The sequence below is a fragment of the Pleurodeles waltl genome, chromosome 8 (genome assembly GCF_031143425.1).
Source record: "Pleurodeles waltl isolate 20211129_DDA chromosome 8, aPleWal1.hap1.20221129, whole genome shotgun sequence".
Classification (NCBI taxonomy): Eukaryota; Metazoa; Chordata; class Amphibia; order Caudata; family Salamandridae; genus Pleurodeles; species Pleurodeles waltl.
This window is the reverse complement of record NC_090447.1, coordinates 1,139,879,302-1,139,901,882: the sequence shown is the minus strand read 5'-3', so window position 1 is coordinate 1,139,901,882 and position 22,581 is coordinate 1,139,879,302. Positions and strand designations below refer to the sequence as shown.

Here is a 22,581-nt window from a genome sequence, read left to right as displayed (position 1 = left end):
GTCCCAAATAACCAAAGGCTTTGCTTAGTAAAAATAAAATGAAAACATTTAGGGGTAAATACGGGAGTTGTCTTCTGCTCACTAACATAGGTTGAAAGAAAAAAATAACTTCAAAAACTGAGACAAATTGTAACATGAAGTCCACAGGACCACCACCCTTTTAGCAGTCCAGCTCAGAAGCAAGATGGGACCCGTCTGATTTCATTTGACAGCCTTTCCTGTGCTGGAACAGAACTGATTACTCCTTTCCATTTCTTTTGCTAAGGAATTATAGGCAGAGGAGGAAAAGGAAAATGTTACTTACCCAGTAGACATCTGTTCGTGGCATGTGGTGCTGTAGATTCACATGCATTGCACAAGTTCGCCATCTAATGTTGGGCTTGGAGTGTTACAAGCTTTTCCTCCAAGAACCTTTTTAAGTCATGAGATCGGAGGACTCCTCCTATCAATGATACTGCACATGGGCATCGAGTCCTTTCTTAGGTAACGGAGTGTGTTGTTGACAAACTTGGATTGCACTAGCTTCTATGAGCCAGTCTGGATATGGGAAGACATGCATGTGCTGTCTTCTCAGGAATGCTGCAACTACAGTTAAACATTTCGTGAACATCCTTAGTGCTGCTGTTACTCCAAAAGGTATTACTTTGAATTGGTAGTGCTTTTCTGCAATGACAAACCTTAGGTATTTGCGATGTGCTGGATGTATGGGAATGTGGAAATAGGCACCCTTGAGGTTTAATGCTGTCAAGTATTACCCTTTTTATAGTAGGGGAATGACATCTTGTAAAGTGACCATATGAAATTGTTCTGAAAGGAAGTATAGATTGAGAGGCCTGAGATCTAGAATTGGTCTTAATTTGCAGTCTTTCTTTGGTATGAGAAAGAATAGTGACTAGACTCCTGATCCCTGTTGGGACATAGGTACTATCTCTATGGCTCTTTTGATGGTCCTGAGAGAGTGTGTGAACGAGGGGGAATGTTTGGTGGAGTGGAAATGAGTTCCAGACAATAAATATGTTGGATAATGGACAGAGCCCACTAGTCTGTAGTGATGTTGTGCCACTGTGGATAGAAATGTACCAGTCTTCTTCCCACATGAGATGTGTGCTGTGGGAATGGTGTGTAAGTCACTGTTTAGTTGAGGTAGAGGAACCCTGGAAGTGGATGGTTTGCATCTTCCTTTATTGTTTGCTCCTCTATTCGTAAGCTCTGAATGATCCTCTTGTGTAGAACTGTGAGGTCTGTTTTTGCTGGAAAGTTGATGTTTCTGTGGCTGATGGCTTGAAGCCACCACTAAACTGGCCTACGAAGATTTCCTCTGGTGGGTGTGGTGTATAATGCACTCATCACCTTAGCCGTATCAGAATCATTAAGTTTTTCTATAGTTGTGTCAACTTCGGGACCGATCAGATGTTCCTGGTCAAAAGGCATTTTTAAGACAGCTTGCTGTATCTCTGGTTTGAACCTTGAGCATCTTAACCAATCATGTCTTCTGATGACTACACTGTTGTTGACTCCTTTGGCTGCAGTATCAGTCGCATCTGTAGCACATCTAAAAGAGTTATTAGATATTCCTTGCTCTTTTCTGTGACTATTTGTTTTCTCCGTTTCTGATGCTCTGTTGAAGCTACTGCAATAGATCTTCCATCTCGTCCCAGTGGGCCCTATCATATATAGCTTAGAGAGCTTGTGAGTTGGCTATCCTTCAGTGATTTACAACTTGTGAGGCTACCCTTTTACCTGCTGCATCTAGCTTTTTGCTCTCCTCATCTGGAGGAGGAGCATCTCCTGTTGACTGACTGCCCTTTTCCTTTCTGCACTAACCACGATTGAATCAGGTGGTAACAGAGTCCTGGAAAAAACTGAATCTGAGGTTTCAGGTTTATTTTTTTTATCCGCTGTAGGAGTGATAATTCTGACCTTCACTGGTTCTTTGAAATGTGAGATGAATGTCTGAGCATTCTTGGGAGCATTGAGAGACACTGATATTCCTTGTGTGTAGACGTTAATGTGTTAAAAAGGAAATCCTCCTCTATAGGATCTGTACGCATCTGCACATTATGGTAGACAGCTGCTCTGGGTATCACCTGGTTATATGTAGTAGTCTCTTCTGGTGGAGAAGGTCTAGCAAGATACAAGTCTGGATCATTTGAAAGAATGTTATCAGGATCATATAGATCCCATGGATCTGCATCATGCTGAAGGTCATTAAGATCATCCCTGTGTGGTGATGCAGAGGATGTCTGTGGTAAAACTAAGTCTCATATGTGGGTGGTGGTGTGGAAGGAAGAATAGGAGAATATGGTGGCAAAGGCTGTTAGATAGCCTTCTCTCTCCTTGTCTTTTGAGACCTTCATTGGTGGAGGTCATGGCTCGAAAACCTTCTTCGAAGAAAAACAAACAGTAACACTCCGAGCTCAACATTAGATGGCAAACTTATGCAAAGCATTTGTATCTGCAGCTATACATGCCATCAAACAGATGTGTTTCTCCACACCACGTGGGGCTACACAGACCTAGTCAACAGAAGCAGACAACTAGTGCTATGAAGGAAACTGAGATGAATAGATGAGCGACAATACATCAAAAGTTCATAATACCCTAGAAGAGGCCTACAGGACCAAAACAGATAAAAGCCTACCGTGGGGGGTCATTGAAAAGAAGGAATGTCAGTCTAATGGGTCAAGTGAGGAAAGTGGAATGGAACCAGGAGACTAATGAGAAACAAATGAGAATATCTGGGGATCATTCTAATGTCAATGCTGTGAGAAAGAAAAATTGCCCTTTCAGACAAAGGCAACAGATGCTTGTCAAGTTGCAAGGAAATGCTAGAAAGAGCAAACAAGTTCCAGTGTTGGGTATGTCCATTGAGATACTGCCTTACCCGGTACCCAACAAAGAATGGGTGGCGACAAATTTGTGAAATCTTACACACTTTACTCTAGATCGATGAACACACCGACAGTGGGGCTGCATAGATCAAAGACAAAAAGTTCTATATGTAGTTGTGCAAAAGAAAACTGAGTTACTAGTTTAAGTTACCTGATTTTTCTTCAGTTCAGAAGACAGCTGATGACAAAGGCTGACAGCGTCCATAGGTCATCATGTGAGGCTGACAGGAAAATGTTGCTGTTCTTTCAAGATGGGCTCAAACAAATCATTTTTGATTAGTCTAGACTAAACTCCCCTTTACACCGATTGGATATGCATATTCCAGTCACACTGGTGTAGGTGGCTTTTCTTTTGTGAATTCTAATACACATTTAAACCTTTAACTGCTGTTGAATGGTATGAGTTTACCCACCTTGAAGATCTAGCGACAGATGTACTGACATCCTACAGTTAATGTTTGGGAGCAAGTATGTGATCTAGGTAGCCCTACCTCTCCGGTGACAGTCCTCCCACTTATTTTAAATAGTGTTTTACAATGTCTGAGGTTTGCATACATGAATTCAACCACAAAAGCACATTTCAAACCAATAAAAAACTGAGCCTACCTATAATATTCCCAAGAGCCCATACTGCTTGTTCACAAACATTCTGGTGTTGCGAATGCAATAACCTCAAAAATAAGGGCACGGCATCTGTAAGATAAAGAATTGGTTAATAAAAACAGACTCCAGATGAGGTCAAATGACAAATTCTAAGGCAAGGCAGTCACCACATGAAACTAAATTCAGGGTCATGGTTTTAACTGAAGTATAACACTAAATGCAACATATGCAGCACCATTACAGTTCAAATTTTGTTAATGCAAATTTAATAATTTAAGAACGTTGCGGTTATGATAAAGTGAATTGCTGAATATTGTAAGACAAAACAAGTTAAGTACCTGTAACTGGTTCACCAGCATTAGTATCTTTAATAGATTCACATGCTTCAATCATTGCCCAAGGTGGGACTAACTCAGTAACTTTAAAATAGCAATACTAGGCACAAACAGCTGGAAAGCCCACTCGCAGTACCCACTTTGTTAGCCCATCTACCTTATTACGTGGCATAACACACAACTACCTGTTGGATTCCCATTTGATTCAGAGAACCACAGACTATTATTTTACCTAATCAGAGGTATACAGCGCTTTGCAATTCATAAAACCATGAATTACCACTTTTTCCTCATTTCAATCCTGCAGCATTCTGCTGAACCAATCTGCCTGATCATTGTTAGCTTTGTTATGAATTGCCCAATGTTAGTTTTTGAGCCTCTGTAGACAGAATTTGATACATGTTCCACTCTTTATATAGAATGTCACTGTGGTGTTGTCCGTTCAAACAAGTACTTTTGGGGTGCATATGTGACGGAGTAACAACTGCAGTGCCCTTTTGACCGTTCAGAGTTCAAGCATATTTATGCATAAACAGATCTCTTGTTGCATACAGAATCCTCTTGCTGATTACTAATGGGGGGTATGTATCCTCACCCTTACGCATCCCCTCCCCCAAATCCTTTGACTAAGGCATTCTTGGTAACAGCTATATGACATCTTGGTTGAAAGAATGTAGTGCTTGAACATATGCTGTCTGAAGTCCACCAGGGTTTCATTAGTGCAGTTGCTTCCACTTCGTCCTCGAAGGAACCAGATAGCTGGGTTTACCGTATGTGCAACTCTCCTTGCATGGGCCTCACGCGTAGTTAGGGGGTTTTACCTTTCCAAGTGAAAAATAACCATTTATTGTTGTTTTAGGAGTCTGCAAAGGCCCGGACATGATACTAAATAGGGCTTTAAACAAAAGCGTATGTAAGATAACTTTTCGACTTTTGTTTAATTAGGTCAGGGATCATTAACTCACATCTAGAAAACATTTAAAAGTGGTTTATATTCATACTTGATGTTTGAAGTATTTACAGTTGAGGACTAAAAATACATGTTTTAGGTGATTTTGCTTAATCTTGTTTCAGCTGGTACATTAAAATACCGGTGGTGCAGGAAGACACGTCTTGCAGCCTTTTGTGGAGGCCTACCTTTATCTCTATCATTGTTTGGGTCACCACTGTAGAGATACCTATTTGCCTCTCTATTGGTGGGGATGCATTTGTGCTGCCTGTGCCAATTACAGCTCCTAATAAATTAATTTTTCTTGAGGGGATTATGGGTGACGTGCTTCTTTATTTGGAGGCCTAAAAACTTGAAAAGTTTGATACAGGCTTTGTTTAGGGTAGACCTGATGACAAACACTGAAAGCGGGTAACTGAGGGAGCATACATGGGTGCAGATCAAAGGCAAGCACTCAAACCTGGCAGTGGTAACTGGATACCTTGAATCTTAGGAATTTCCATTGCTTTCTGTAAATGTGAATGTGGAGATCTAATGATGCGCCCTGCATTCCTTTCTCGTTAGTAGGGGTAAAAAAGAGACCATTCTGAATAATCTCTCAAACATAGATTGAGCTAGCATAGATCTCCACTCGTTCCCTGTTTTTTTTGTTTTTTTAAAATTGAAAATACCTTGAATACACCCCAACATTTTGATGATTTTTTTTAGACTATTTCTAATGCTCCCTTCTGCAGCATAATTCAAATTTCTGTGTAGGAAGCTGGCCTGGTGGGTACCTATGGTATTTACACCTTATACCAGGACCAGGTATCACCTCTTAGTGAAGTTTAGGCAGTGTCTAGAAGCCAGGTTCTCTAGAGGTAGCTGTGGAAAAGCAGCCAAGGCTTATCTAGGAGACACGTAAAGCGCATGCAATACCACTGTAGTCACACAGCACCTACACACATGAAAGAAAACACTCAGTTGCACAAAAATTAAGGTACTTTATTTTTGGAACAAATCACCACAAAATACTAGAAGGCTAACTCACCAATAGAAGGTAAGTAATGCACTAAATATATAAACTAGTAATCAGAAACAAACATAGAAAAGGTTAGAAAACAGTGCAAATAGCAATAACCAATAGTGACCCTGGGGGAAGCACAAACCATATACTAAAAAATGGAATGCAAATAAGGTACCCCCACCTTTGTAAGTAAAATGTGCAGAGGGGAGCTGGGAGTACTAGAAAACCACAGAGGTAAGTAACAGTACCCGCCAGCGACCAGGAATACAGGAGTAAAAACGCTGGATTTTCCCCCAAACCACCCAAAAGGAGGAAAAGAGGAAAAAGTGGTCACCCAGAGAAGACTGCAAGAAAACCAGCAGTGAATTCCTGAAGAAAGAAGACCTGTGGCGAGAGGGAACCAAGTCCAAGAGTCACAGTGGAGTCCAGGAGGAGTAGGAGCTACTGCCCACCCAGCTGTAGTTGCAGGAGCTGGTCGACCGTGATGAACAGGTCAGCACTGCAGACCTGGAGCCGGAGAAGAGTTCCTGATGGATGCAGATGATGTCCCACACTGAAAGGAAGATTGCAGACTGGTGTTGGTGCAGAAATTCCACCAACAAGCTTTGGCAAAGGCACACTCGCTGTTAGTGGAAAAGTGGTGCTGCCAAGTACCAGCAAGGCCCAGGAGGACAAGTCACAGGGGCCCCTCAGCATCGCAGACGGTCCACAGGAGCAGAGGCAGCACCCACAGGAGTCTCACAGGACAGGGACACAGGAGTCACAGAAGAGGCCTACACAGCACTACAAAAGAGGATCCCACGCTGCTGTAGAACCACGCTGAAGGCTGTGCTTTGCAGAAAGTAGTGCTGGAGCTACATGTTGCCTAAAGATCCCTTGGAGGAGATGCAAACAAGCCGGGGCAGCTGCAAGAGATGCGGTGCACAGGGGTACTGTCCTGTGTGGGAAGGCAAAGGCTTACCTCCACCAAAGTTGGATAGCTGGCAGAGAGGACCAAGAGGACTACTCCAGACCACCACCCTTGATGCAGGATCCACACAGCTGAAGATGAGGGGAAATCCACGCAGCCGGTCGTCGCTTGCTATAGGTGCCTGCGGATGTTGGGAAGTGACTCCTTCACTCCAAGGGAGATTCTTCCTTCTTCTTGTGCAGGCTGAAGAGTTGCAGTCTTCAGAGGATGCACGGCCGGGGAAATCTTGCAAAGCTGGCAGGAGATGTGGAAACAAAGTTGCTGAAGAGTCTTCTTCATTGTAGCAGCGTTTGTCAGTTCCTGGAGGGTCCAGTCGTGGTTGCAGTGGCCAGAAGTCGAAGTGGAGGTTGCAGAGGAGTCCTGCTGGAATCTTGCAAGACGAATCTGAGACCACCACCTCCCCCTCCTCCCCCCAAGAGAGAGACCCCTAAATAGCCGTGCAAGAGGGGATCGGTCACATAACCAGATAAGCACTTATCAGGAAGGGGCTCCAACATCACATGCCTGGCCTGGCCACTCATATGCTCCAAGAGTTCCCTGCCAACCTTGGAAATAAGATGGCAGAACCCGGGGATCATCTGGAGGAGCTCTGAGCACCACCCCTGGGATGGTGATGGGCAGGGGAGTGGTGACTCCCCTTTCCATTGTCCAGTTTCACACCAAAGAAGGGACTGGGGGTCCCTGAACCTGTGTGGACTGTTTTATGCACGGACAGCACCAAATGTGTCCTACAAAGCAAACCAGTGGCTTGGGGAGGCTACCCCGTCCCAAGCCAGTCACATCTATTTCCAAAGGGAGAGGGGGTGTTACCTTCCTCTCCCAAAGGAAATCCTTTGTTCTGCACTCCTGGGCTTTATCAGATCAAGCAGCAGGTGGGAAGAAACCTGTCTGAGGGAAGGCAGCAGCTAGGCTACCTGGAAAATTCTGTAAGACTGGAGATAGCAATGTTGGGGGTCCCCTAAGGAGCCCCCAGAGTGCATGGAATCATACTTCCAATACATGCAACAGTATTGGGGTATGATGCCAACATGTTTGATACCAACCATGCCCAGGTTCAAAGTTAACAATATGTAGCTGGACATAGTTAGAGACCTATGTCCAGTGCACGTGTAAAATGGCGTCCCGCACTCACAAAGTCCAGGAAAATGGATCTGGAGTTTGAGGAGGCACCTCTGCTAGTGCAGGGATGCCCTCACACACCGGTATCTGCACCCTGTCCTCTGGGCTGAGAGGGCCTACCATAGGGGTGACTTGCAGTGACCTGTAGTAACAACAAGTGCAGACTGCAAAGGAAGGCCTGCAGTACCCTCCGCAGAGAAACTGCTGCAGCCCACAGGGATCCCCCGGAACCCCAATGCCCTGGGTACCTAGGTACTATATACTAGGGACTTACATGGGGGAACCAGTATGCCAATTGTGGGAAGAAAAGGGTACAATTTAGAGGAAAGAGCTAAACTACTGGGGTCCTGGTTAGCAGGATCCCAGTAGACACAGTCAAACACACCGACAACAGGGCAGAAAATGGGGGTAACCATGCCAAGAAAGAGGGTAATTTCCTACATTCTTCCTTCAACAAATGTAGGTTTTTAGACGGCAGAGTTATTGAAGGATGTTGAAGGAACTCCAGCATATGGCCCACATGGATGGCACCCAGCTGTACTTTGTAGTGACTGCCTCTCAGTTGTAGCAGAAGGTAGATATTCCTCCTGCTAAAGGGGCTGATGTTCTAGTTTTGTGTCTCTTGGTGTAAGGTGCCTGGAGTTAGTCAACAACACAGGGCGTCCTAACCCTTTTGTTAGGCCTTACTTTTTTGTGGCTGTCTGGAATAGGGTTGTTGACCTTTCCTACAGGAGTATGGCTGATGTTTACGGGATGCATAATCCTGGCAGTACGGAGGAGGCTGACTGACATGTTGGTATGGTGTATACCTATAGCCTTGATACAGACCTTGGTAGAATTATATTTTGTCTCTTCCTCAAACGGACTGGAGTTTACTGTTCCCAAAGCTCTGTTTTGTTCTGTTTTCAGTGCTCCCAAAGATCAGGCTCTCAGAGTCTTTTCTCATTGTTTGTATGAGGAATACAAATCTGCAGACTTTGCTTTTTTGTGCCATATTTCCTTGCAGTCTTCAAAGGAAAACTCTTTGGGCTTGGTTTCTGCCCAGCTTCTCTTTTGAGAACTAGCCCCAGATTCATCACCTGAAGAGGGGTGTTCAGAGACATCTACCTTCACTGTCATTAAGGGTCTTGACAAAAAGAGTTCTGCAGATCCTACAATTTTTAGCCTTGTGGTCTCGGTAGATGCAGCATATGTATCTCTTGTGAAGTCACAAAACACTCCTTTTGCCACAGGAATCACAAAATTGAACTCCTTTTGGACTTAACCACTGATGGCATTTCTCAGCAGCAATAGGCTAATGAGCATACCTAAAACCCAAGAACAACTTTAAAAGTTCACGCAGTTGTATTTAAAGAAGAGCAAAGCTCCGGAACTCCCTTCTAAGTGACGTGGTAGAAATTCGAGCCATGAAGTCCTCTGGGTTAGGTGACTCAAAGAGAACTCTCACCTAACTGGGTAAAGCTTGGGCCCTTTAGGACTGAGGCGGATGGGCTAACAAAGTGGCCGCTGCCTGTGGCTTTTGCAGCTGTCAGTGCCAAGTACTGCTGTTATAACATTACAGAGAGACTCCTACTTCGACTACAGGGAACGATTCAAGAATATATATCTATGAAAGTTCTAAAGTCCAAGAACCAAAGTAATTTAAAAATGTAAATAATTTTTGGCCTCAAAAATGAATTTCTGCAAAACCAAAATATAAGGTCAGGCTAGACCACAAGTTGAACAAATCTCAAAAGAGGTGTTGCCTGTAAATGTAATCATTCAGCATATGGATTTTCACGGACTTTATGAACAAAAATGGCACTATTTAGGTGTGTGTGGGATCGCCCAGACGCTACTCACACAAACACACACTTGCTTGCAATCAAGTACCAAGGAGTAGAAAACTATGCAAATCAGCTTATCCTTGAAATGAAGATAACATTCAAAGCCGTACACAAACTGACAGCACCTAGAGTACAGTTTTAAATTATGGCTTCCAGACAAGATGGTAGAAGACTACCTCACAGCATTAACAGAATTACCTCTCTGCACCCACTGAAATGCAAGCAGTATGAGGCAGAGAGAATCACAAGGACAATCCTTGTAGAATTCCTTACCCCCTCTCTAGCTACCTCGAGGAAGGCTTGTACTTCAAAAGGAGCCCGATTTATCCCAAGAATCCTCTTTTGCCAAGCATTCGAGTTAATTCAAGTTTGTGCTCTCTTCATTAAAGGCATCATCCTCATCCCATTACACCATATCACCCAGAGTGATCATATGGACCCACCTGATTGCATTAGCATTTCACAAAAACAAAAATAAATGAATATATATTACAGGGGAAGCTATGGACTATCATTTTGAAACTCAGCCAAAGCACTGCATTGACTAAGCTTGTGGAATTCAGTCTAATCCTTTGTAACAGATATAAAGAAATAAAACCATTGTAAGCTATTTCGAATTCTTTAATTTGATACCAGGCCAAGAGGAAATACATCACGGAGTTAGGACAATTAATATGAAAGCCAGAGCACTTAATAAGTTATCCAAAGCTATGCAATGTTTTGTTATTAGAGGCAGCCAAGTCCCTAATATCTAAAAAAAAAAAATCTGCATATACAACCTCACCCCCCACTAGGAGTGACACTGAAGACCTCCAATCAGGATGCCTTGTTCAACCTACCCCTAAAGAGGTTCCAGTACCAGTGTTAAAAGTAGTGGCATAAAGGAACAACCCAGTCTCCTTTCTCTTGCCAACAGAAATAGCTCAAGTAGGATCCCATTCACCTGTATTCTAGACACAGAAAAAGAGCGGAGAAGCTTCACCCAGGACAAATTGTTGACCAAGACTCATCGTTCCCAGTATTGTCAGCATATATTCTCACAGAACACAACCAGAGTTTGGGCTGCTTCTAATGCCGAAGCTGCCATCAGCTCTGCAATCCTGTGTACAATGGCTATGCACTGATACGGTTGTCCAAGGCTGTGTCAGCACCTTGCTAATAATTATAGTTAAGGTTTAGCAGGGAGATTGGTGTGTACAATATTCAGCCTTGGGTTTCCCCCCCACTTATGTATCACTACTTTTATTGGCATCATTAAATAACATGGCAGGCAGCTATCTTTTCAAGCTTCAACATTCCTAACCAATAACTGTAAAATGTATTCTATTTTTACACCCATTTAGATTTTTAACACCCACCCCACAACCAAAGATCAAAAAGGTTGCATCAGGAGGTTGTCCTAAAGAAGGTGGAATAATCTATGGCTGTGAGCCACCAAAACTAGCGTTGACGTTCTACTTCTCTGACCACCAATGTTTATATTTACTTGCAAACAAGTACTGGTGTTTATGCTCGAATACAGATTCAGGGACATACTTATCAGCAGTTTGGCTGGTCTCCAATGCCATTTAGGACCCAACACATGGCTTACACAGGTGTTTACCACGCAGCGGCATTGACTGCTTGGCTGCGTGGACAGCTACACCCTGTTCTCTCCCTATAACATTGTACACTATGATGCAGTAGTAGTCTTAGCCGAAGGGACTCCCCCGTTAGTACCCACAGTTACTATTGACTCCTAATATGTAAGCTACCACTCCATGAACCAGTTGTTCTTTTGCTGTAGTTACTAGTAAAGGTAGGTATGGCAGGTTTTGAACACTAATGGGCTAAAGCGAGACTACAAAGCAGGAATTGGTTTGTACATTTCCCCATAGAAGGGCTTATATAACAAATAGTCAGCGCAATCCTGACAAACATGCAAATGTTGAATCTATACATGACTCCCTTAGGCATGTTGAGAATGTAATGTTATCTCCTGTTGAATGATGAGTGCTGAAACAAGTTTTTTTTTTTTTTTTTTAAGTATTGGTGAGGATCATAATTTAGGCGAGGGTTGTAGGAAAAGTGTGAATGAGAGTGTGAATTTTAGTGTGTTGGTTATTTTGTGGTCGGTATTTGGGAATGTTTTAATAACTGTGTGATTCTAAATGTGCTGATTTATATAATAGATTACAGATTTGCAATGCACAAAATTACTTATTGGATGATAAAATACAAGTAAGATTTTATATTAACTCTTGTGGTTTGGTCACAAAGTGCATCAGGGTACAACGCTGAATTAAATATATTGGGGCTGGGATTATTTTCATGTAAATGCGAGTATCTCTCTATTACTTAACCCTATGAAAGATGAGATGACCCTGTGTTAAACGTTCCCCAGCAAACCAAACCTGTCTAGGAGTGAGATGGTAGATGGATAGTATGAATGTTGTTTTGCAGGATGAATGTACCAACTGAAAAAAAATTACCTTGTAGTGAGCCTTCTCCCGTTGAATGTGAGTTGAACCCTTTCCTAGGTCTTGCTAAAGAAGTTCTCATTATTTATCAGACATGTTCCTTGCAAGTACAGTTCCATCTTTCCATATATATATATATATATATATATATATATATATATATATATATATATATAATAATTATGTCACAAGAAGGTACAAGCCATAAGAGACTGTTGCTTTCACTATTGGAAGCATCACTGAGTATCAGTTGTGGATAAAGTAATGTTTGTTTCGTCTAAGTTGAAACTTTTTTCTTAATCTTTCAAATGATATGTTGATACCTGCAGCAAATAAATATGTGATTTCAATGCATGTCCCCACCTTTCTACTTATCAAAAGGATAACAAGAGTGACAGCTAGCAAAACAAAGTAGGATTGGAGGGGAAAGGGCTAGGAGTAGCAGGGAACATGACGTGTATATTTTTTGCACAATGTAGGAGTCATTCATAGGAGTTGTTAGAAATGGGGTTTCTGGTTGGCTAGGGTATGCACCTCAGCCAGGCAGAACTTACCCACTCTAGTCAGGGCAAGGGAGTTACACGTCCAAGATAACCCCTGCTCACCCCCTTGGTAGCTTGGCACGAGCAGTCAGGCTTAACCCGGAGGCAATGCGTAAAGCGTTTGCACAACACACACATACATGTGACGCAATATCCCCACCACAAAGGAAACACAACACCAGATTATATGAAAATATACTGTACTGTACACAACGTAATTAGACCAACATCACATAACCGTACTATCCTGCTACCTTAGCAGTTGTCAGAACGTTACACATTAGTTACTCTGCAAACTAGCAGTAGTCACACATAACACACAGGTTACTCAGTATTCTGCAACATAAGCAGTAGTCAGGAAACACGTAATTACATTAGAACACTTGTAATAAGAATATCATAAAACGCCCATAGTAGGAACATTAGAAAACCTATGGCAAGTTAGGGAAACATATTAGCAAGTCATGTCCATAAAAGGAACATGTGCACACATATGTAAAAGCATCATGTAACAGGTAGGCAATATATCACAATTAAAAAAGTCTGTAACAAGAACTTCAATTATGATCCTATTGGTCCATTTAAAAGTACCTGGTAGATGGTAGAGGCACCTCCAGTGCCTAAGACAAAGAAGAAAGGGGCCCCCAGCGCTCCTCTGCGCAATGAGGGGGCCTCCTTAAAGTCCTGGGGAAGAGGGGGGCGGCACGCACCTCCTCTAGACGAAAAACGGGCCCCTCTGGGGGCCATCAACACTGGGGGCCCCCCTAGGCCTCCACCGGCCCTCTCGAGGGGGGCCCAGGTCAGGGAAACCTTTGAAGGGGAGGGGGGCGCCTCGTACCCCCTCCTGGGTGAAACACGGGCACCTCTGGGGACCCGCTAGCTCCTGGGGTCTCCCTGGGCCTCCGTGGCCCTTCCTCAAAGGGAGACCCCTTTATGGCAAGGCTGGCCCTCGCAGGGGCCCTGAGGGGTCTGGGGGTGCAGCGAGCCTCCGATGAGGCTGCTGCCCGCTCCCCAGGCAACCGAAGCCTTCCGAGGCTTCTTAGGCGAGGGAGAGGTGTCCTCCTCTCCCCTCGCCCTTCCGACGGCGAGCGAAGCCTTCCGAGGCTTCCTAGGCGAGGGAGAGGCGTCGTCCTCTCCTCTCGCCTCTCCGATGGTTCTCTGGCCCAAGGCAGGGCCTTCTGGTGCCCCGGGGGCGCTCCTCGGAGCGATCCCTACCCCGGGGGCACCGCTAGGAGCAGGCTTGCTCCTGATTCTGCAAATGTGGCTTCTCTCGTGCCCCGGGGGCACTGAGCTGAGCACGGTCCTTGCGCTCCGAGGCCATTCACCAACCCGGCTGCGATCCCAATCAAGCGCTTTTCAAAGCGCTAAGAAAATTATGCAGCCTGGGCTGCGGCGGTGATCTGGGGGTCCCAATCAAGCGCTTTTCACAGCGCTAAGAAAATTATGCAGCCTGGGCTGCGGCGGTGATCTGGGGGTCCCAATCAAGCGCTTTTCGCAGCGCTAAGGAAATAATGCAGCCTGGGCTGCGGTGGTGATCTTCTTTAAGCTATTGCAAGAATGCCCTTTTCTGGTGAAAGCATTCTGGGCACAGATTTTAAAAATCGTTGCAGGGGTCAGGGGCCACAGCACCCTGCCCCTGGGAACAACTAAGCAAAAAAAAGGAGCACAGGGCTGGTGGGCCCAGCTACAGGCCAGCACAAGGGGTGCAGATGGTGGCAGTTCCTCCTAGTGACCAGGCAGGTCACATGTCAGCACAGCAGCAGCAGTCCATGGCGGTTTCCTGGTGAGTCCATTCATCAGCGTCCTGTGTCCAGTTTCAAGTTCCAAGAATGTTCAAATTGTGGGGAAAATTCCCCTGTACTTATAGTCCTTTTTTACAGTGTTTTACAATGACAGGGAGAGGAGGTTCCAGCCAGTTACAACTGGTTCTGGGAGTGCCCCCTCTTCTCCTTTCAGCACAGGCTCCAAACATCAGTGGGGGGGTTAACGACCCTATTGTGTGAGGCCAGGGCACAGCCTTTACAAATGTAGGTGTGCCCCGCCTCTCCCTTCTCTCAGCCCAGGAAGACTATTCAGTATGCAGATGCACCTCTGTGACACCTCCACCCTCCCTGTGTACAGGCTGTCTGAAAAGTATGCACAAAGCCCCAACTGTCACTCTGCCCAGACGTGGATTGGAGTCAAGCTGCAAAACACCAGAATCATAAGCACAGATAAATGCGCACTTTCTAGAAGTGGCATTTCTGTGATAGTAATAAAAAATACACCCACACCAGTAAGCAGTATTTATTATCCCCATCACAACCATACCAAACACGCCTACGCTACCCCTCATAAATCAGACAATACCCCTTACACTTAAGGCAGGGCATTTCTAATGCAATCCTATGAGAAGGCAGCACTCACAGCAGTGAGACACCAAGTTAGGCTGTTTGTCACTACTAGGACAGGCCATGCAATATGGCACATGTCCTGCCTTTCTACATACATGGCACCCTGCCCATAGGGCTAGCTAGGGCGTACTTTAGGAGTGACTTACATGTAGTAAAAGGGGAGTTCTGGGTCTGGCAAGTAAATTTAGATGCCAGGTCCCTGTGGCAGAAAACTGCGCACACAGGCCCTGCGCTAGCAGGCCTGAGACAGGTTTGAAAGTCTACTTCAGTGGGTGGCGCAAGCAGCGCTGCAGGCCCACTAGTAGTATTTAATTTACAGGCCCTGGGTATAGAGATACCACTGTACAAGGGACTTATAGGTAAATTAAATATGCCAATTAGGTATAAGCCAATCATACCAACTTTAGATGGGAGAGCACCTGCACTTTAGCACTGGTCAGCAGTGATAAAGTGCTCAGAGTCCTAGAGCCAACAGCGAAAGGTCAGAAAAACCAGGAGGAAGGAGGCAAAAAGACTAGGGATGACCATGCGTATGGCCAAAAGTCCAACACAACCCCCTACCAGCCAAAATCCAGGGGAGAACAATCAATACCTTGATGTACTTTCCTGATTGGGGCGATAGAACAAGGACCCAGGCCCACAACAGCAGGGGCATGTTCCAGTTCTACGCCTTCCTGACTCCACTGGGATCTCTCTGTCAATGCGTCCCAGGCAGCCTAGACCAACCCACGGGGATTCTCTAGCTGCCAATGGCCAGAACCAGGCCCCAGGCCATCTAGGAGCCTCTGGTCTCTGAAACCATAATGAGTGGGGGGCGGTAGCCCCAGGTGCAAAGCAACCTGTCTCCACTCTATTTCCGATCAGTTCAGGGGCTCTACCCTGCCACTGATCCACCAACCTAGGGTCCACACTCATAGGTTCTACAGGGGCTAGAGGCGAGGCTCTCCTCCCTCTACCCCTCCTTCTAGGATCCCGCCCTCCTCTCCTAGGAGGGGTATCACCAGAATCCACACTTGCCAGGGTGCTGGGTACAGCAGCCCTGCTCAACTTTCTCGCCAGCCCAGGATCACTACCTGGCGACTGACCACCCAACCTAGGGACGACACCCTTGGGTTGCACCGGGGTCCGGGGCGGGCTTCCCCCTCCCTGAACCCCACTTCCAGAGTCCTGCGTCTCCCCACCTCGGGAGAAGCCACCAGAAGTTTCACACGGGGGGTGAGCACACTAACCGCCCCCCCAACCAGATCAGAGTTTACCCCCTGAACCTGTCTATCTAGTCCAGGGACGACACCCTTAGACTGGACCATTGCCCAGCGAACCAGGACTTCCTTGGGAGCACACCTACCCCCTACCAGATCAGAGCTTACCCCCTGAATCTGGCAATCCAACCCAGAGTCACTACCCTGCGGTTGAACCACTGCCTGGCGCACCAGGACTTCCTTGGGAGCACACGTACTCCCCATCAGGTCAGAGTTTACCCCCTGAACCGGATCATCCAACCCAGAGTCACCACCCTGCGGTTGAATCCTTGCCTGGCGCACCAGGACTTCCTGGGGGGCACACCTACCCCCCACCAGGGAAACACCTTCCCCAAGGGCCACACAAGAGTCCGGCTGGCGCAGGTCTCCTGACCTCTGCCCATCTGACAGAGTCTGGATTCCCCCCAGCCCAGAAATGGTCTCACCAAGGTCATTCCTGAGGGGCTCTGCTCTCAGAGCTGACCCCTGACCCTCCAGGTTCTCCACTGGGGCCCGCAGCCCCCTCTCAACCCTATGCCTGGATTTCCGCCTCCTCCGCTGTAGAGCGAGACTACCAGACACCAGGACCGGCGGAACGCTATCACCAGCCACCCGCCTAAGTCCTAATGACAAAATGGGATCCTTCTGAACAGCTGGCCCTACGGCACAGGTTAGGCTCACCTCCTGGCGTTCACTCATGGAACCTTCAGGGGCCTGGGATGGTATCTTGGGCACCTTGGGCCTCAGCCCAGCCCCATTCCCTCTCCTCAGAGACGGGACATGGGGTCCCTCACCCATCCCAGTCCACTGGGACCTACCTGGGACACTCCATTCCTTTCCCACCACACCTTGTTGGGAAACACCTAGACCACTCTCATTAGGAACACCCCCTAATGCCACACCAGACCCTCTGGTACGCAACCAGAAGTCTGCCTCCTTTGCGAGCTCCCTGGGGTCAGAGCTCACACTCTGACAAGTGTTGGCGTAACTCTGAAAAACAACAACGAAACAGGTGCTCTCTGAGAATCAGATTAAACAGCCCTTCAAAATTGTTTACTGTGCTACCCTTCACCCATCCATCTAGTGCAATGCAGCAATCCTCCACAAACTCCTCCCAAGACTGGTGGGACAGTTTCTTACCACCCCTAAACCTTTTTCTGTATTCCTCAGGGGAAAAACCATACTTCATAATCAGTGCGTTCTTCACAGCGGAGTACCCCTCCCAGTCACTCTCTTCTAGAGTCAGTAGGGCATCCCTCCCCTCCTCAGGAATAAAACTCCCTAGGCCAGTTCCCCAATCCTTCTCAGGGATCCTGCGCTCTACCAGAGCCTTCTCATATTCCTTTAACCACTGACGTAGGTCACCCCCCTCTTGGAACCTAGGTACCAGATCTATGGGTATGTGAGGAACATCTTTGCTACAGCACTGTACATTGCTGCCACCACTGGACTCCACCTGCAGCGCTGGTGAGTCCAGAACCTTCAGACTGCGCTCTAGAGCGAGTCTTTCTCTGGCAAAGGCCCTCTCTGCCTCTGCCATTCTCTCCTGTACTAAGGCCTTCTCTACCTCAGCCCTTCTCTCCTCAACAGCTAGGCTCGCTAACTGCAACTTCAGGTCCCTCTCTTCCCGCCTATCTCTTAGCTCATCAGGCGTCAAGGAATGAGAGGTAGCCCTGCTTCTTACACTGGACCCAGCAAGGGACTCCCTATCACTGGGGCCTTCCCTGTCAACTGGCGTCCCCAACCGGTCATTCTCACCCTCCTGATCAGTCTCTCTACCCCTCTCTAGGGATGAGGTCTGGGAGCCCTCCCATTGGGAACCCTCGCTACACTCAGGATCCTCTGGGTACCCCCTAAGCACACTCCCTCCCTGGGTAAATGTCACAAACCTTTCAAAGAAATTCAGAGATCTCCTGAGGTCCCCTTCTACAGGCAGCCCTCTCTCTCTACAGAACCCCTCTAATTCCCCCTGCGTGTAAAACGTCAGGTCCTCTAAATCAAAGGTAAGCCCCATCTTGAAAAGGTACAAATAACTCAACTGTGACAACCACAGTACCCCAGCGTGAGAACTGAAAACAGGAAAAATGACCAAAGAGAGAAAGTTAAGAGAAGCCAAACATGTGATGGTCTAAAGGCAATCCTTGTAGTGAAATAATGAGTCACAATGGTATTGTGCAAGCGCAAGTCCTATCCTCACCGCTGACTTCCAATGTTAGAAATGGGGTTTCTGGTTGGCTAGGGTATGCACCTCAGCCAGGCAGAACTTACCCACTCTAGTCAGGGCAAGGGAGTTACACGTCCAAGATAACCCCTGCTCACCCCCTTGGTAGCTTGGCACGAGCAGTCAGGCTTAACCCGGAGGCAATGCGTAAAGCGTTTGCACAACACACACATACATGTGACGCAATATCCCCACCACAAAGGAAACACAACACCAGATTATATGAAAATATACTGTATTGTACACAACGTAATTATTAGACCAACATCACATAACCGTACTATCCTGCTACCTTAGCAGTTGTCAGAACGTTACACATTAGTTACTCTGCAAACTAGCAGTAGTCACACATAACACACAGGTTACTCAGTATTCTGCAACATAAGCAGTAGTCAGGAAACACGTAATTACATTAGAACACTTGTCATAAGAATATCATAAAACGCCCATAGTAGGAACATTAGAAAACCTATGGCAAGTTAGGGAAACATACTAGCAAGTCATGTCCATAAAAGGAACATGTGCACACATATGTAAAAGCATCATGTAACAGGTAGGCAATATATCACAATTAAAAAAGTCTGTAACAAGAACTTCAATTATGATCCTATTGGTCCATTTAAAAGTACCTGGTAGATGGTAGAGGCACCTCCAGTGCCTAAGACAAAGAAGAAAGGGGCCCCCAGCGCTCCTCTGCGCAATGAGGGGGCCTCCTTAAAGTCCTGGGGAAGAGGGGGGCGGCACGCACCTCCTCTAGACGAAAAACGGGCCCCTCTGGGGGCCGTCAACACTGGGGGCCCCCCTAGGCCTCCACCGGCCCTCTCGAGGGGGGCCCAGGTCAGGGAAACCTTTGAAGGGGGAGGGGGGCGCCTCGCACCCCCTCCTGGGTGAAACACGGGCCCCTCTGGGGACCCGCTAGCTCCTGGGGTCTCCCTGGGCCTCCGTAGCCCTTCCTCAAAGGGAGACCCCTTTATGGCAAGGCTGGCCCTCGCAGGGGCCCTGAGGGGTCTGGGGGTGCAGCGAGCCTCCGATGAGGCTGCTGCCCGCTCCCCAGGCAACCGAAGCCTTCTGAGGCTTCTTAGGCGAGGGAGAGGTGTCCTCCTCTCCCCTCGCCCTTCCGACGGCGAGCGAAGCCTTCCGAGGCTTCTTAGGCGAGGGAGAGGCGTCCTCCTCTCCCCTCGCCCTTCCGACGGCGACCGAAGCCTTCCGAGGCTTCCTAGGCGAGGGAGAGGCGTCCTCCTCTCCTCTCGCCTCTCCGATGGTTCTCTGGCCCAAGGCAGGGCCTTCTGGTGCCCCGGGGGCACTCCTCGGAGCGATCCCTACCCCGGGGGCCCTGCTAGGAGCAGGCTTGCTCCTGATTCTGCAAATGTGGCTTCTCTCGTGCCCCGGGGGCACTGAGCTGAGCGCGGTCCTTGCGCTCCGAGGCCATTCACCAACCCGGCTGCGGCGGTGATCCCAATCAAGCGCTTTTCAAAGCGCTAAGAAAATTATGCAGCCTGGGCTGCGGCGGTGATCTGGGGGTTCCAATCAAGCGCTTTTCACAGCGCTAAGAAAATTATGCAGCCTGGGCTGCGGCGGTGATCTGGGGGTCCCAATCAAGCGCTTTTCGCAGCGCTAAGGAAATAATGCAGCCTGGGCTGCGGCGGTGATCTTTAAGCTATTGCAAGAATGCCCTTTTCTGGTGAAAGCATTCTGGGCACAGATTTTAAAAATCGTTGCAGGGGTCAGGGGCCACAGCACCTTTCCCCTGGGAACAACTAAGCAAAAAAAAGGAGCACAGGGCTGGTGGGCCCAGCTACAGGCCAGCACAAGGGGTGCAGATGGTGGCAGTTCCTCCTAGTGACCAGGCAGGTCACAGGTCAGCACAGCAGCAGCAGTCCATGGCGGTTTCCTGGTGAGTCCATTCATCAGCGTCCTGTGTCCAGTTTCAAGTTCCAAGAATGTTCAAATTGTGGGGAAAATTCCCCTGTACTTATAGTCCTTTTTTACAGTGTTTTACAATGACAGGGAGAGGAGGTTCCAGCCAGTTACAACTGGTTCTGGGAGTGCCCCCTCTCTCCTTTCAGCACAGGCTCCAAACATCAGTGGGGGGTTAACGACCCTATTGTGGGAGGCCAGGGCACAGCCTTTACAAATGTAGGTGTGCCCCGCCTCTCCCTTCTCTCAGCCCAGGAAGACTATTCAGTATGTAGATGCACCTCAGTGACACCTCCACCCTCCCTGTGTACAGGCTGTCTGAAAAGTATGCACAAAGCCCCAACTGTCACTCTGCCCAGACGTGGATTGGAGTCAAGCTGCAAAACACCAGAATCATAAGCACAGATAAATGCGCACTTTCTAGAAGTGGCATTTCTGTGATAGTAATAAAAAATACACCCACACCAGTAAGCAGTATTTATTATCCCCATCACAACCATACCAAACACGCCTACGCTACCCCTCATAAATCAGACAATACCCCTTACACTTAAGGCAGGGCATTTCTAATGCAATCCTATGAGAAGGCAGCACTCACTACTAGGACAGGCCATGCAATACGGCACATGTCCTGCCTTTCTACATACATGGCACCCTGCCCATAGGGCTAGCTAGGGCGTACTTTAGGGGTGACTTACATGTAGTAAAAGGGGAGTTCTGGGTCTGGCAAGTAAATTTAGATGCCAGGTCCCTGTGGCAGAAAACTGCGCACACAGGCCCTGCGCTAGCAGGCCTGAGACAGGTTTGAAAGTCTACTTCAGTGGGTGGCGCAAGCAGCGCTGCAGGCCCACTAGTAGTATTTAATTTACAGGCCCTGGGTATAGAGATACCACTGTACAAGGGACTTATAGGTAAATTAAATATGGCAATTAGGTATAAGCCAATCATACCAACTTTAGATGGGAGAGCACCTGCACTTTAGCACTGGTCAGCAGTGATGGAGTGCTCAGAGTCCTAGAGCCAACAGCGAAAGGTCAGAAAAACCAGGAGGAAGGAGGCAAAAAGACTAGGGATGACCATGCGTATGGCCAAAAGTCCAACAAGAGTGCTTAAGAAACCATGAGTGGGTATCATCCCTTGGGTTTACCTGCCAGGTCTCATAGTGAATCTACAAGGTCAGCTCTACACCACACACATTTACTAAACACTACTGTGTGGATGTATTATCTCGCCAACAAGCATATGTTGGACAAGTAGTGCTTAAAACACTATTTCAAACTCCAGCTCCTACAGGCTAGCCACCACTTATTTTGGGAGGGGACTGATTTACAGTCTATACAAAGCATGTGTATCTGCAGCTAAACATATGCCATCAAACGGAAAATGTTACTTACCCAGTAGACATCTGTTCGTGGCATGTAGTGCTGCAGATTCAAATGCGCCCTCGCTCCTGCCAGGAAGCGTGTACCCATTGTGGTACTTTACTTTTGTAAATATGTACATATATTGCATGGACATCTCATTTATTTGCTATTTATGTACATATACACTTTACTTCACCCTCCTGTGGGAAAACAATCTAACAGAGAACTCAATGCCCATGTGCACTATCACCGAAAATGGGAGTCACTCAATCTTGTGACTCGAAAAAGTGTCTTCGAAGAAAAACTTGTAACACTCTGAGGCCAACGCTAGATGGCAGACTTATGCAAAGCATGCGAATCTGCAGCACTACATGCCATGAACAGGTGTCTACTGGGTAAGAACATTATTTTTTATTATATAGCTCTATATGGAAAATGTCACTTACCCAGTGTACATCTGTTTGTGGCATGAGACGCTGCAGATTCACATGCTGTGCACATCCCGCCATCTAGTGTTGGGCTCGGAGTGTTACAAGTTGTTTTTCTTCGAAGAAGTCTTTTTCAAGTCACAAGATCGAGGGACTGCTCCCCTTTCGGCTCCATTGCGCATGGGCGTCGACTCCATCTTAGATTGTTTTCCCCGCAGAGGGTGAGGTAGGAGTTGTGTATATAGTAATAGTGCCCATGCAATGGAGTAAATATGTATGTACATAATGTGTTTAAAAGTAATATATTTAAAGATTTACAA

The 22,581-nt window shown here is 46.9% G+C and overlaps 1 protein-coding gene across 3 annotated transcripts in view; it reads right to left on the bottom strand.

The window, feature by feature from the left end:
* Positions 1-22,581, bottom strand: part of KPNA3 (karyopherin subunit alpha 3) — a 542,591-nt gene that overhangs the window by 335,709 nt on the left and 184,301 nt on the right. For all 3 annotated transcript variants that reach the window (XM_069205359.1, XM_069205360.1, XM_069205361.1), the window contains exon 8: positions 3,498-3,584. In XM_069205359.1, coding sequence (XP_069061460.1) covers positions 3,498-3,584 — 87 coding nt within the window. The remainder of the gene's footprint in view (positions 1-3,497; positions 3,585-22,581) is intronic.